Source organism: Canis lupus, chromosome 22, assembly GCF_003254725.2.
Source record: "Canis lupus dingo isolate Sandy chromosome 22, ASM325472v2, whole genome shotgun sequence".
NCBI classification, from domain to species: Eukaryota; Metazoa; Chordata; class Mammalia; order Carnivora; family Canidae; genus Canis; species Canis lupus.
This window is the reverse complement of record NC_064264.1, coordinates 46,782,882-46,799,892: the sequence shown is the minus strand read 5'-3', so window position 1 is coordinate 46,799,892 and position 17,011 is coordinate 46,782,882. Positions and strand designations below refer to the sequence as shown.

The window sequence follows — 17,011 nt, the reverse complement described above, 5'->3', positions numbered from 1 at the left end:
AGTGGGGATACTTCTACAAGCCTGGCGGGGGCGGGGGGCAGGTGTTGCTGTTTGTAACAGAGAGTGCAATAAGTGATCTTCTGCATCACCTCCTATTGCCAGTCGTCCCCTCCGTCACAGCTTTCCATTAGCTCACTGAACTTCTTCCAAGACCCGGGCCCAGCTCAGGTGCTTTGCGTACGTTTAGATTTCCCCCAGAGCAAACGTGCATATCCTCCTAAAATGGAAGTGACCAGGGACACCTCACATATGAAAACCAGCTCATTGCTAAGCAAAGTTACTCTGCTGATAGATCTTTATTATAACGCGAACTCCTGATTCTAGATTTTATTTTCTCTTCTAATGCAACTTTTTGCTCTCTCTGTAATTAGCTTCAAAGGCAAGTATGTAGAGAACAGCTCAGTGGATTATCGCATGCTAAATCAGCTTAAAGGAAGGAGGTACATCCTCAGCTCACTTTCAGGACATATGAGCTGAAAGCCATAATTTATAGCTGTCATATGAAAATAATGATAAAGTCATGAATACAAAATTAAAAATAACAATTTTAGGATCGCTTCCTCAAAGGGGTAAAGCATGGGGGGGGGGGACATTTATACGTTGATCTGTGTCAAATCCCTGGTGAAAAAAAAGGTTTCCTCGTGGTCTAAGGAGAAAACCTTAAGCATTTTGATAAGCTTTTCATAATAGATTATGTCCCGCTTTAAAGGAAACTGTTCATTACTCTAACAAGTTGGAGAACTGAATGTATATTTTACATATTTTTCAAATGCATCTTTGTCATTCTTAATTTTTGAAACTCTCTGTAAAAGCTGAATTATATATTCATTGCATTTCCAAAATCCAACTCCCTTTCCTTTTCCATTCTATATCAAAATGCTTCTCACCATCAATGTAAATTTAAATTTGTATAGTACTTTATATTTTACAAAGTGCTTTTACTGTCATTTCCTTAAGCCTCCAACAAGTCCAAAAAAGGAAGACAGGACACATATTCTTATCCAAATTGTCCAATAAATTAGTAAATTTATTTATGCTTGTTTTCTTTCAGTCCTTCATTTATTCAGCCAACATTTGTTTGACAGCCTTTATGACCAGGCACTACTCCACGCATTGAGGATGCAGAAAGAAACAAAATAGTCACTATCATCAGGAAAATTACATGTTGGCAGGAAGGCCACACAATAAACAAGTAAATGAGTTCATGAAGAAGCCTAGATTCAAACCATGGTTGCTTAATCACAAATGTAGATGCTCCCTGGTCCAAATAAGCGCACCCAAAAGTTCTCTTTGCCATGAATTTTGGCAGTTTGATTTCTTGGACTCAAATCTCTTTGGGTTTCCAAAAGCTCCTGGATTTTTCTTACTCCTCTGAAGAAATTCAGTGGACAACCATCAAAGCAGCACTTAAAAACCAGTGCATTCAGAGCACTGTTGCAGATAATTAGGAAGATTATTCCTTATGCCCCTCCCCCAAAACAAAACAATTATGGATTTAAAAATTGACTTAAAAAAGAAACACACACAGCTATAGATGTTTCTGAGCATTCACTTATGTGATCCTCATTACTGACTGTTGGAAGAAGTCATCTAGAGGACAGGACCAATGGCTGACCTGCCACGAGCTAGACCCAGCCAATCAGAGGCTTCTCTCTGCTGGTCCCCTGTCTTTGGAAGGCATTCTCTGTCTACACCCCCACACTAGGAGCTATCTTGAGGACACAGCCTTGAGATAGTAAGATGTTGAGACCACCTGGACTGAACTTAGTTAAGGCTCCTATATAAACTCTTAAGACTGGCAGGCAGGTACAGAGAGCTACTCACCTTGGGGCCACCAGAGACAAGCCCCCGATGGAAGTTCCCTTGCCTATCAAACCTGCCACCTACCAGTCTGGAGTAGCTACCTCTCCCTTGAGTCTTTCTTTGCCCTCCATGGGCAAAGGTGTTTCAGATTTCATTCAGGGAGCTCCCAAGGTCTCAAACCAACACTAACCCCCAAAATAGGAATGTTTTTATCACTGTCTTATGGATAAGAAAAACGAGGCCTGGAGAACTTACTCGCTTCATGCCAGGTCACATCATAGGTAAGAGGTTCAGGATTTAAGCCCACAGTTGGGTTTCAGAACATATGTTCTTTGCTTCTTTCTTTTACTGGATCTGGAAAATGCGACTGAGGCAGGATTTGCCAATGCTAAGGCTTTCTTCTACCTGGAAAAACACACTCACATAAAATTTTAAAGTCCAAATTAATGCCCTGCAAGAGTCTACTCATTTAGTTATTAGCAGTTGTCAGACTACACAGGCTTTCCATGGGACTGCATTTCAAATGACTCCCCTCTGCCTGTTTTCCACCTCACAGCACTCGCTAGTAGGTTAACTTCTTCCATGTATCATTAGTAATTCATGACTTATTTGTGAAGGTGTGAAGACAGCACTACTACAGACCCAATACAATGAATATCTTATTAGGAAGAAATTAACAAATGAATTGTTGCCAATCAATAGGTGTTCAAGAGAAAATTACAATGATAGTAAAGTCTAAATAATTTATACACAATATTGATTTTTTCATTACATTAATTATTCTTTATAGCACACATAGGGAACTTGGAGAATAAAACTTTCAAAGCAAAGAAATTTATCTGCGGTGGTGCTGTAGGCTTAAGTCTGAATTTAAAAGACAAAAAATGGGCCATGAGAGCTGACAAATATTTTTAGATTAAATACACATTGGATAATAAATTTGACAGCTCCAGTGTACCTGAGTTCCTTCATGTTGTCCAGCGTTTTTATACACAATACTTTTGATATTTATTTATCAAGATAAGTATTGATAGAACTGTTTCTTAATAGAAACATTAGAAATAGAACTACTTATTAATCCACCTCTTTCATCGAGTGTTCAGAAGGCAGAATGACAAACTCGATGAAGCTATATGGGAAAGAAAACCTCTAACTCAAAAAAAAAAAAAAAAAAAAAAAAAAAAAAAAACCTCTAACTCCTTTCCTGGAATCTTTTAAGTTAACTGGACTTAAATTCAGTTGAATGGAGTTATTAGCTCTTTCATAGCCAGCAGATTACAATTCCTAAGGCAATTTTATCATTGTACTTGCATACAGAGAGGCAAGGGCCTGATGATGACCCTCATGTTTACACATCACACAATGGGGTCCCAGGAAACAAAACAAAGGAGTGATGTGTGTAAAGGCAGCTGTGAAAAAGAGGATAGAGGTAGGTAAGTTCTTTATTGTTGATGTTGTTCCCAACAATGCAAAATTCCATCCTGTGGATGAAAGAAATGAACTTGGGGAGGAGCACCTGGGTGGCTCAATCGGGTAAGCATCTGACTTTGGCTCAGGTCGTGATCTCAAGGTCCTGGGATCGAGCCCTGCATCAAGCCCCAAAATGGGCTCTATGTTCAGCTGGGAGTTTGCTTCTCCCTCTTCCTCTGCCCTCCCCCCTACTCACATGCTCATGCTCCTTCTCACTCTCTCTCAAATGAACAAAATCTTTTTTAAAAAAAATTTTAAAAAGAAATGAACTCAACACATATGCACCAAGTTCAATAGAGGTACTAGGAATAGATATTGCATTGAATATTGTTTTTGTCACCTACAGATGCATATATTGAATAGTGTTTTACTCAAGACATTTTGACCTTGGAATTAGAGCCGTGACTTGACAGTTCTTACTCGAGTTTTCTCAGCTATCAACTTCAACTCTTTCTCAGTATCTAATGTTAAGATTCCACCTTCCTAATGTTTTGCAGAGAGTTGCACATATGTATGGCATCAAGTGTATCATATCTTCCCCAAAATAAATACAGAAATAGTGTTTCAGAAGCCTTAAAATTAAAACCAAAAACATTAAAATAGCTTCAAATGTGATACATTTTTTTCTTTCCTCACCTTTTACCTTCAGAGACTGATGCCACATTAATATTACTTTTTTTTTCATTGTAAAAATATTGTTTTTACTAATTTAAAAAGAAACCTATGGAACATAAATGTACTTTGATTTATTTGTGGTGCACACATAATTCATATGTATACCCAAAGAAGTTGGATATCTTCCAGTTGAAGTAGAAGCTGTACTTGCCAAAATGTACAAATATTTTTTTACATATACACAGTTATATAAGTCAACTCCAGCATCTTCATCAAGAAGCTAATTGAAACACCAAAAATTACGCCACTATATTGGTATGTGCTCTCTCACTTTGATAACCATCATCTATTACATTTTAGACATGTTTGAGCCTTTGAAGAACTACATTTTAAATCAGCCTAAATGTCCTGTACTCAATACTTCAGCATGCATCTCCCAAAATTGAACTTTCTTGTGAATTAGTTACCTAGATTTTTGTTGCATTTTGTTCAAAATCATATAAAACTCATTTAAAAGTTTTGGGCAGCCTGGGTGGCTCAGCGGTTTAGTGCTGCCTAAACACTAAACAGCGGTTTAGTGCATGGCCCAGGGCATGATCCTGGGGACCTGGGATGGAGTCCCACATTGGGCTCCCTGTGTGGAGCCTGCTTCTCCCTCTGCCTGTGTCTCTGCCTCTCTCTCTCTCTCTCTCTCTCTCTCTGTCTCTCATGAATAAATAAAAATTTAAAAATTTTAAAAATCATTTAAAAATTTTATCTGAGTCTTGAAAAGTGGGCTGATAAAAACTTTACCTTTTGGAGCTTTTAGTGATTTCCATTTACTGAAAATGAAGTTTGTAAAACATATTAAAATATATTTCTACAAAAGCAAAGAAGAGATTGAAACAAATCAAATAATAATAGTGTATTTGGTGGGCAAATTTTGATTTTTAAGTTATATAATTGTGTTCTGGATTATTCCTATTTGGGAAAAGAATTTTTTTCAAGGAGTTCCATTTTTAATTGTATAAATAGACATATATTTATTATTCTACATTATAATGGAATAGAATCTAGAAGGGCTGGTTTTATACCATTTAAAATTGGCAAGGAATTCCAAAAAGAATAATAAAATCAGACAACTCATTTGACAAATTTTGCCTTATAAAAATTTTGTTTAAGAAAGCATCTCTAAGGGGTGCCTGGATGGCTGAGTCAGCTGAGCATCGAATTCTTGATCTCACCTCTGGTCTTAATCTCAGGGTCATGGGTTCAAGCCCTGCATTAGGCTCCATGTGGATCTTACTTTATTTTTTTTTTAATTTATGTTTTATTGGTGTTCAATTTACTAACATACAGAATAACCCCCAGTGCCCGTCACCCATTCACTCCCACCCCCCGCCCTCCTCCCCTTCTACCACCCCTAGTTCGTTTCCACACAAACAATCCAATCATGAAATGGGCAAAAGACATGAACAGAAATCTCACAGAGGAAGACATAGACATGGCCAACATGCATATGAGAAAATGCTCTGCATCACTTGCCATCAGGGAAATACAAATCAAAACCACAATGAGATACCACCTCACACCAGTGAGAATGGGGAAAATTAACAAGGCAAGAAACAACAAATGTTGGAGAGGATGCGGAGAAAAGGGAACCCTCATACACTGTTGGTGGGAATGTGAACTGGTGCAGCCACTCTGGAAAACTGTGTGGAGGTTCCTCAAACAGTTAATACTACTTTTAACATTCTTAATGTTCTTAGAAGAAAACCTAAGCAGCAGGAAGCATCTCATTGCACAAGTATGCTTTTGCAAACTACAGCCAGTTTTGCAAACTATTTTGTCGTGTCTTAACTAATACTGCTATATGACTTCAAATTTATAAATACTATGCACAGATATAAAATGTGTGTTGTCCACCTTGCATCATAACACAGATATGATTTTCCAAATTTGTTACCATTACCAGCTGATGATGGGGTACTACAGTGACAAAACACCCAAATTTAGCATCATTTCTACTATTCAGTGAGAAGTCACTTGTCTATGGTGACTGCTCCTCTGCTGAATGTCCTTTGCTATAGTCCCCACTCTTCAGGTGGAGACTAATGGTCCATACAGAAAACATGTGGTAAGGGTACTAAAAGAATGGATATGTGTACTTGGTCTTATTTGTAGAACTGAATGGGACATTCCTAAGATGGATTAGAAGAAATTTCAAACTATTTAAAGGCACTGTGCAAGTTATTCTCCATTTTCATCCCACCCACCACCACCACCCCCAAACCCACATCCATTCTCCACCTTTCTCCGCTCTGGTAAAGCACATGCAGTGTATCATGGAGCTCTCTTCTCATTTAGCTTCCATGTGGATTCAGCCAGTGGAAGACCATGGAAAGAGCGGGACAGGTGCGAAGAGAAAGTGATCGAGAGATTTCTTCCCCACCCATCCTCTCTGTCTCAGCTTCCATATTTGGAAGGGGCTGCTTTCTGCAAGCTGCTCCTATGGGGAAGCCCTTCCTACCTCTGAGGCTGGAGCTCCTGTCAGGCCCCAGTGGGCAATGGATGGTGACAACATTTTTTTTTTCCCCTCTGCCACTTCTGACTCAGAGGAGATAACAATTTCCCATTGTTAGTAGCGACAAGGAGCCCAGGGTCCAGTGTTGGCCCGTAACCAGTCTATATCTCTGTAACAGTCCCTTCGCAATCCCAGAGTGTGCCTCTGTCTGCTGCCAGGACTCTGACTAATACAGCTCCTTGTGATGCAGAAGATCATGTGAGTAAATAAAAGAACACCACCAGCACACCAGCCCTCCAAGGCAGAGAGCCGCCTAGATGGTGGATTACTCCCCATAAATGCACTAATGAGACAAACCATTGCATACAAGATAGATTGCTGACCTCCACTTTCAATATTCTTTCTGATTTCAGATTTTTAGGGTTTCATTCTTCACCTTAACTACTTTGTCCTTCTTCTCTCCCTGCTCTGTAGCATCTTGTTAATTTACACTTCATGTTATCAGTGCCTGTTCTCTCTTTCCAAAACATGTCCCCTTGTTTTTCCCTGTACTATGCAGATCTTTCCTTCTGACTTCCACACACAGGTCAAGTCATCACCTATATATGTTTAAAGTCACGTGTACTGTTCTCCCTAGGTCTATGTGTTCGCTTTTTAAGCAAACCTATAAAATTCTACGAGTTCATGATTAATTAGAGTTCACAAAATATAGAAGCTATCATCCAGGCTCACAGTTAAACATCTATAACCTCGATTCTTTTGGAAGAAATAGTCTGTAAAATCTGACAGATAAATGTGGAGGCCAGCAAGGAGGTTAGCATGTCTATCCTCTTATGTTTACAAAGAAACAAGAATGCAGGGGTAACCATGAACACACGGCATTAAATGCAAGGTTCTGACAACAAATGGCATAGTACTTACCAATAAAAGCATGGTAAGATATTAATAATTGCAATGAACTGCAAATATTTATGTGCCCACAGGCAACTAATTCAATTTCACTGCAGGATTGCTCCATTTATGAATTTAATTGTGTGTGTTTAAACATTTTTGCTGCTGTTTCATTAATTTCCCATAAAAAAAAACAAAATGATATGCTAAAGAAAGAATGCATGCAGTTTCCATTCACCAGCATGAGAAGTTCCAGCTTCAAAAAGGACGGTACACAGGTTATCACTCATTTTATTTTCACGCACACCAGCATGGATGTGTAAGACAAGCCCATGAGAAGAAAATAATGGCTAACTCTTAACATGTGTCAGGCTCTGCTCAAAATGTGCCGCACGTACTATTAGCACTCACCAGGAGAAGTACCACTTTCCTCCCATTTTCCAAAGAAGGAAATCAAACTACAGGACAGATACAGACTTATTCAGGGTTATATGGGAAGAAGAGGTTGAGCCAGGGAGGTGGGTGGGCTAAATGGGGGATGGACATTCAGGAGGGCATTTGTTGGGATGAGCACGGGGCGTTACACGTAAGCAATGAATCACTAAATTCTACTCCTGAAAGTCACACTACACTATATGTTAACTAACTTGAATTTAAATTTATAAAAAAGAAAGACTTGTATATTCTAAGTTAAAAAAAAAAAATCCAGCTCATTTGACATCACAGCCCATGCTCATAAACACCGACCTAATCACACTGGCAAAGTGGAACATCAGCAGGATTTCCAGTGATTTTCAGTGGCTGGTAAATTTGTCACTGATTCTTCCAATTTCCCTTGAAGACTTTTTTCCTAATTCAGGATCTCCTTCCGATGCTCTTCAATAACACAGTCTCCAACCACAACCACTTCAACCATCTGATCTCAACCAATAGTTAGCCAGTCCACACTGTTTATACTTTTCGCAGCCTCCCAACCTTCATCTAAGAGCCCATGCTCTCTGGTTAGGCTGATTTTTTTTTTCCTAACATAAGAATGAATGAGACTAACCTCATGCCTCCATGAATTCCTAATTCCTAGCCTACTGTCTTGAAGGAGAACCCTCCTAGAATGGTCCAATAAGCCCTAGTCTCTGTCCCTACTTTTACTCCTCCTCTAGAGAATCAGGCAGTTGACATATTGCTAATTATGGAAGGCAATTACTAATAATTAGAATTTTCACCTGAAATAAGAGAGAGATGCTATAAAACATTTGATCAGGGGTGCCTGGGTGGCTCAGTAGGTTAAGCATCTGCCTTTGGCTCAAGTCATGATCCCAGGTCCTGGGATCAAACCACTGGTCGGGCTCCTTGCTCAGCAGGGAGCCTGCTTCTCCCTCTCCTGCTCCCCCTGCTTGTGTTCTCTCTCTCTCTCTTCCTCTCTCTCACTCCGTCTCTTTGTCAAACAAATAAAAATAAAATCTAGGAAAAAAAACATTTAAAAATAAAGCATTTGATCATTCCGTGAAGAACACAATCTGGTCAAGTTATGCTGATATTTTTACAAGGGAATCTAGATAGATAGATTTTTAGCTGACATGTATTGAGAATCTTTTATAGCTCAGTCTCTGTGCTTGGGAACTTTATATGTGTTTTACAGAGCAACTGTATATGCTAGAGGAGATATAGACAAATAACACTAAGTTAACTGTTCAGTACACTTTGCAACACATAGTTAAATGCTCAGCTATAATTAAAATAAAGTTATATTAACCAATTAAAATCAATAGAGAATTTATATATGATACCCATAATTTAACAAACTCAAAAACAAAATAATTGATTACTAGGAAATAATTTGGGTTCCCCATTTAATTGTTTTCATACTAAACCTATTTCTTGGCCCAATAATTTATTTCATGAGTCTTAAAATCACATTAAGATTTGGAAGTCTCAATTAAACCTGTTTAATTCATTATCAAGCAAAAGTAACTTTCAAATGCCATAAGCTTCTGACTGTCCTTTGTCAAGATGAGATGATAATAATTAGCTTTTGGAATAATAATGTTAAGAGTCTAAGATTAAGCAAATCTAGATTGTTAGTGGCTAAATTTACCTAGCTTCCAATTCATACATGAGCATTGCTATTTCTCTAAAAACAAATCAACCTTTGCCAACATCCCAAGGTAACCAGCAAGAAAAAGGCAGAAAAACAAATCATCGATCACCATTTACCAGTTCCAGTTTTATCTTCACAACTCAAAAAAAAAAAATGGCATAGGTTTAATTCAACCTCCTTCTGATTTATAGCAAATATTGGTTGTTTGGATCAGAAGCAATACTTTCAGAGACTCCGTAATGAACCTATAAGTGGATATGGCATATAGACAGAACAATTTCTTATCTCCTTAGTTTCACACAGCACACAAACCTGATGGTGAAAATTAACCTCCTTTGCAGTTCAACATTTCTAATTAGAAGAGACATCAAAAAGATTATGCTTTAGAAAGCAGTATGGCCGTAATATTCTAGACAGCCTGAAACAGAGCTCTGCAACCTCCTTATAGCCTTATAGCCTTATAGCCTGCTGTCTAAAGGAAAAAGCAATAACCAGATGATGTTTCAAAGCAGTGATGGCTTTTGCTGGCAAGTTGTGTTGTATTTTCTCATCTTATCTTTTTATACTTATTATTAAGAAGCGATGCCCTGGTACACAAGACTTATCCACTGCTTTTAGCCCTGATTGTGTACAAGAGTCTAAACCATAAGACCATGCTTTACCAAAAGTTTCCTTGGTAGAAATATTTACAACTGTTTCAGAATTGAGTAGTTCATTTGTAATCCTTTTTGGGTTTGTTTGTTTTGTTTTGTTTTGTTTTGGTCTTGGTTTGTTTTCTCTGCATGGGGCAGGAAAGGGGGCAAAGAAAGAGACCCTGAATTCAGCTTAGATGAGAACACAGGACTTTAAAAAAGAAGGCCATACAAGTTCAGCCCTTCCTCAAGGAGGAACTGCTTTCACAAAATCAGTGGTTGATCAGCCACATTTAAAGTTTTCATTGCTAAGGAGTACACCACTGCACAAAAAAGGTCACTATCATTGTAGACAGCTATAAATTTTTCTTTAAAGATTTTATTTATTTATTTATTTATTTATTTATTTATTTATTTATTTATTAGAGAGAGAGAGAGAGAGAGAGCAGGAGCAGGAGGAGAGACAGAGGGACTAGGCAGACTCCCTGCTGAGCAGGGAGCCAATGTGGGGCTTGATCCCACTACCCTGAGATCATGACCTGAGCTAAAGGCAGATGCTTAACTGAGACACCCAGGTGCTCTAGACAACTACAAGTTTTATGAAGTTCTTTCTTACTCTGAGTTGAAAGATACCACTGGTATCCCATGTATCCTAGTTCTATCCTTTGAAGGAATACCAAGCAAGCTTCACCATCCTTTGAGTACTGGAGGCAATTTTTATGTCTCTCTTTATTTTTCCCACCTGCATATTAAATACTTCAAATACTTCAAATACATATTAAATACTTCAAATTATTAAATATTAATATATTAAATACTTCAAATTAAATCCTTCAAATTATTCCTCATATGATATGGTTTCTACTGCTGCAAGTAAACTGGAGCTGTAGCTTGACTTAAAAATGTTCCGACATGATAGGGCACCTGGGTGGCTCAGTTGGTTGAGCATCTGCCTTTGGCTCATGTCATGATCTCCAGGTTCTGGGATCCAGCCCCATGTCAGTCTCCCTGCTCAGCAGGGAGTCTGCTTCTCCCTCTGCCTCCCTCCACCACTGCTTGTGCTCACTCTTTCTCTCAAATAAAAAATAAATAAAATCTTCTTTTTAAAAATGTTCCTACATGCAAGTAGGCAAAAGAGAAATCTGAAAGTTTATTTTTTTATTGACTTACACCTGTAATTGACACAACTGGAAAGACTATCCAGAACCAAATGGTTCATGGGGGAGCTATACCTACGTGAGCTCCCCTTTCGTATCATACACACACACACACACACACACACACACACACCAGTCCCATGGGTGGTTCTGTGATACCAGGTGGGTCTGAAAACCTCTTCGCCCTGGCCACATGGACTAACAGAAAGAATAATCACAAGTTCCAAGCTGGACTAATCAGAGTCACTCTCCAAGTTTTTAAATTGGAACATGGAGAAGGCTCGCTATCCGCTTAGCTGCATAACTCTTAGATATGACAGCCATTTACCCATTTAAAGGAATAAGCCAATTTGATGAGGTCAATATACAAAGGAGTATGGGGAGAAAGACCTCAAACCTCCAATTCCAGTCATTCTTGGAACCAACTCTACCCTTATGTTTCCTGTGGTCTGGTGATTAAGCCAATAATTCCCACCCCCCTCGCCCCCAGCTGAATTGAGTTTGAGTTAGATTTGTATCATTTGCAATACAGAGGATCCTATCTACTACAATATTCATAAGATTCCAACTAGCCTAACAGGACCGAGAGAAAGCAGGTCATAAAAGGGAAAAAAATCACTACCCCACCCTACAAACGATGTGAATAGAATCTCTCTCCAGCAGTGAGGCACCTGGATGGCTCAGCTGGTTGAGTGGTGAACTCTTGGTTTTGACTCAGATCATGATCTTATGGGTTCTGGGATCAAGCCTTATGTGGGGCTCTGTGCTCAGCATGTAGTCTGCTGGAGATTCTGTCCTTCTGCCTTTCCCCCCACGCACTTTTGCTCTCTATGTCTCTAAATAAATCATAAAAAAGAATCTCTTTCCAGCATTATTTAAGAATGACGGTGATACCTCCAAAAAAGAGCGAAGTCTTTCTGCCCTAATCGCCTAAGCTCCATAGGACTGACACTGTTCAAAACTATATTCCTAGAACTATCACAGTACCTGGCACATGTTAAGTGGTTGAAACACCCTCCACTATAATTGTCATAGTACAAAAAAAAAATTCATAAGTACACAGAAAAAAAATAGGTAAAACATCAAATATAACTTCCTAAAATGAAGATTCAAGTTCCCTAAGGAAACCTTAGACATGTCATTTCACCTTCTTAGGATTAAATTGCCCTTTTGCCATATATATGATTCAATTACCTCTTTGGTCTTTTTTTAACCATAAAGTGCTATGACTCTATTCATACCAACAATGGTAAATAATAGTCTTCTAAAAACCTGAACATGTAGATAAAGAAGGAAACACAGTAATAAAGAAGGCAGCACAAGAATAATCCAAAAGAATAGCCCACCCAAAAGATAGTTTTGGGGAGAAGCAAAAGAGAAAGAATGAGAGGAAATCACCAGTGATGGGATCGAAGAGGTCATTCCCATGTGGCACCTTGCGATTTGCTTCCTATTTTACTCCAATCAATCTCTGTGGTCAAAAAGCCCTCTGTGTTGGCCCCAAACTGCCAGCCCCAGGACCTTGTCCCTTCCCGGGTCCATACATTCCATATGATGGCTCCTTCACCTAAACCATGCATCTCCTTTCAGCACTGGCTTCCCACTTCTGTCTCTGGTCCTCGAAATTCCCACTTGCTCACACCACTCCGGACAGGTTGGGATTTTGTTTGTTTGTTTCGTCACCAACAGAATATATACCCAATTATATTGTGTGCCTTACGTCCCTGTTTCCCATCCTGTCCCCTACCTTGACTGATGCCCAAATGTCCATAAAATTTTCCACTGATTTCTCAGGTTTGGAACTTTGGATTCGGTCCTGACGCCTGTAATCACAAAATAGCATCTCTATAAAATAAGGTGACCCATTTACAATGAGCTGCTCTAAGGAACTGACCTCAGATCCTTTCATGAAAGAAGGCCTTGATTCGGGAAAACAGTGTTATTACAACTAACAACTGATGTTAAGTATTACTAAATACCCATGCATTACACTATGCATAGATACTGCACTAAGCATTTTGCACACATTTGTTCATTTTGTTCTCACGATACCTCTATTAGAGAAGCACTAATTTCCACCTATGCTTCAAAGGTGAAGAATCTGAGGCTCAGAAGGAGTAACTTACTCCCGGTTACATAGCTAGTAAGGGCCACTCTTGGTTGCACACAAGAGCCATATCCATCTGAATCTGGAATCCTTGCTCTTGCTCACTACATGACTTACAGAGGCACTGATCCCTGTGACAAATGGGGAGGCAGACCTTCAAGGAGGCCAAAAGCAAAGAGACCAGGGAACTAAAATCAACATGCTCTACTTCTCGATTTTGCTTAGAGTCAGCCCTATTTGAAGAACCTTGTTCCTATTATGTAGCAATAGATTATCTGCCATTTTGCATTGTGGAAATGTACCCTCCATTATCCAGGCTAATCTGGTTGACTTCAGAATGCTATACACAGGCATTCCAATGACACACCACTAATTCAATCTTCTCTGTGAGGAAGATGCTACTGGACATCCCTTCAACTTTTTCCCTACAACTTTCAATGCAGGGTGCCTCACATAACGCACAACCCTTCTCTCCTACAATGCCTAGAGCAAAAGAAGTAATTTAGAATACCAGGAAGGAGACAGAGGGTAAAGAAGGAAAAAGAATTAAAAGAGTGGTGACCGACCCCCGCCCCCCCAAAAAGCCTACTATGAAAATTGGAAATTAAAAATTAAAAAAAAAAAAAAGCAACCCAGTGCAGGATGATCATCTGATAACTTGTGATTCAGAGAGAAATAAATGTCCATGGTCCATCACTAAACAGAGAAAAGCATCTTACTGTGCAACAGAAACTGTACGTTCAAATAACCACAGAAGAATTTTCCTACATCACAGAGTAGAGAAATACTGAGTATCTCCTATAGGAGTGAGATCTTATTGCTATAATCCATGTAGCAGAAGGCCTATAGCAGAGGCAGCATCTCATCACGAAGCAAAAATCCAATCACTTTCAGGTTCCAGAATCTCTAGTTCTTCCAAAACTCCTCCTCTATCCATTGAGACTCTTACAGATATTGGTGGAATTGAATGCCAATCCCTACTGAAGAGTCATCCGATGTTTCTATGTGATAATCAAAGTCTCTAGTTTTACTGAAATGGAAGCTGAGAATAGGACTAGCAAACTCCTTTGGATCGGTCAGTAATTAATACGTAAAGGTCTAAGTACTGAAAGTACAATCCGGGGTAAAATGCAGCATAGATGATTGTCTCTCATTTGTTAGGAAGTTTGAAAGCAATAACTAATTGAAAATTTGTTTTAAGCTAAAAGAGAGGGGCAAGACCTAAAACATTTCATTTTTAAAAGTAAAAGGTCCTAAAAATATGCTTAAGGAGGGAGCCTCATGCCTTCATTCCATGTCCAACCAGCTTCCTATTCTAACCAATTTCCATCACCCAGGGAAAAGAGCAGGGAGGAGAGAAAGTATTTGAAAAACTGCCAGAGTAAAAAATCCCATAATGAAATTTTGCTCATTCTTGGAGAAATGAAGTAGAATTAGATGCTTCAGCGGTGGTGAATTTCAGAATCTGGGTAGCTTCCAGTAAATGAAGTTTTTCCATAATGTCAAATGCAAAAGCTATCTGATATCAACATATTGAGCTTGAGTTTTTAAATTCCTATTTCCTTACACCAAATTGTTTGAAACCTTTGAGATAAAAACTTCAATAAACTAGTGTTCCAAGCTTTTAATATTTTAGTCCCTTGAGCAAGCATGTCAGATTAATCTTCAAATTGCAATGGGCAGAAAGAACATTCAACCAAATTCTTAAGCCCATGCCTCTCTCAAAGGATGTTAATAATGTAAGCAGTTTCATTGGCTATTAAGATTTCAAACTTTCCTAATTCTCAGCACTATTACTATTTAAAAGCAGGGGGTATGGGGGAGAGAAAGCCATCTACCCTGAAAGGGAGGGATTTTACTTATTTTATCTTTGTATCCAGGTAGCACTTAGCACCTTGCCAGGCACACACAGTAGGCATCTAACAAGTACCTCTAGAATGTGTTGATGGATTGGACTGGGAGGGGGGGTGCGGGGGATGGAAATCTTGCTGAGAACAGCATGAGTCCAAATCCTGGCACTGCTCGGCAACAAAGACCATCTCCAGAATTAGGGTTATCGAGGTACAGCAGGAATTTGGAAGCGTGTCTTCAAAGACACATCAAGAGGATTGTTTCCGGAGCTGGCGAGGAGCCACCCAAGAGCCACTTGCAGAGGGAGCAGACTCGTCTCCGGCTCCGGCTTCTCAGCACGCCTGCAAGTCTCCTGCCCTGCCTGTCTAAGCCCAGTGCCTCCAGCCTTCCACCGGGTTTGAACTGGGTTTCCACTCTCACAATTTAGGCATGAGATCCGACCTCGCTAGTCTAACCCGGGCCTCCTCTCCGAGCCACGGTCGATGGGAGGCCGCGCCGTCCCGGGCGCCAGGAAAAACACACGCGACTGCCCGGGACACCTCCGGCGGCGGCGGCGAGGAGCAAGGGGAGGGAGGGGGCAGGGAGCCCAGCCGGGGCGCTTCCAGAGCTTTCTCACCCCACTCCCAAAGCCTCGGCCCCAGCCGCTGGAAGGCGGGGGGGGGGGGGGGGGGGCACCCGCGCGCTCCGGCGGCGCAGGGCCGCCCTGGGTCGGGAGCGAGGGGTGGGGGGGCGAGGGGGGCGGCAGGCGGCGCGGGGCGCCCGGCCGGTACCTGGTGTGGCTGTGGTTGCGGGGACAGTCCTTCTTCTCCATGATGGCCGGCACGCAGTTGGTGAGCTCCGTCCAGTCGGCGTGCAGCCCGCAGCTCCAGCCGGTGGAGAAGCGGGAGAAAAGCCACGTCTCCTTCTTGCCGGGCCGGTGGCAGGTGCACTTCTTCTGGCCCGCTTTGCAGCTACACGGCTGCTCCAGCCGGATGTTCTTCACCAGGTGGCGGCCGAACGTGGTGCCCCCGGTCTTCTGGATGTGCAGGAACACGATCACGTCGCGCCCTTTGATGTTGAAATCCACGAAGCGGGTCAGGTCCTTCAGGCTGAAGTTGAAGCGCGGCTCGAGGCGGGGCAGGGAGCCGTTCTCGGGGGCCTCGGAGTCCGGCTCCTCCTCCTCCTCGTCGTCGTCGTCCTCCTCCGGCTCCCCGAGCTCCCCGTCCTCGTCCTCCGGCGCCGCGGCCCCCCGAGGGCCCTCGGGCGGCCCCCGGGGGGGCGGGGGCAGCTGGGGCCGCCGCTCCCCCTGCTCCGGCGGCGCCTGTGCCCGGCGGGCGGGACCCGGGGCGGCGGGCGGGCCGGCGTCGTCCGCGCGCGGCTGCTCCCCGAAGTTGGCGCAGGAGCTGGTGCAGGAGGGGGACACGTACTGGTACATGATGACCACGAAGAGGAGAGTGAGCACCGGCGTCAGCAGCCACTTGTTGAACCTTTCATCCATGGTCCCGCTCTCAGGCCGGCAGGCGAGGCGGCGGCGGCGGCGGCGGCGGCGGCGCGGACTGGCGCCCGCTCGGAAGTTTCGGGGACTCCGGGGCGCGGCTCGGAGCCCGCCGCTCCTCCATGCCCCTGACGCCGGCGCGTGCGGCTGGCTGGCGGCCCCGCGGCACTCCGGCGCTCCGGGGCTGGCCGCGCCAGGGCCTGCGAGCCGAGCGGCGAGGCGGGCGCCGGCGCGCGCGGCTGCGGCTCCGGCTCCGGCTGCGGCTGCGGCTCCGGCTCCGGCTGCGGCTGCGGCTCCGGCTGCGGCGCGGGGCGCCCTGCGCTCCCGGGGGCGCCCGGCGTGGCCCGCTCCCCGCTCCCGCCCGGCGCGGCGCGCGCGCTCAGGCCACGCGGGGCATCCCGTCGCCGGCGCTC

General features: G+C 42.3%; 1 protein-coding gene across 3 annotated transcripts in view; it reads right to left on the bottom strand.

Annotated features, from left to right (window-relative positions):
• The window catches only part of HS6ST3 (heparan sulfate 6-O-sulfotransferase 3), a 631,758-nt gene extending 615,033 nt beyond the window's left edge, over positions 1-16,725 (bottom strand). For all 3 annotated transcript variants that reach the window (XM_025441043.3, XM_035704354.2, XM_035704355.2), the window contains exon 1: positions 15,895-16,725. In XM_025441043.3, coding sequence (XP_025296828.3) covers positions 15,895-16,601 — 707 coding nt within the window. In that variant the 5' untranslated portion in view covers positions 16,602-16,725. The remainder of the gene's footprint in view (positions 1-15,894) is intronic.
• Between the last annotated feature and the right edge of the window lie 286 nt (positions 16,726-17,011).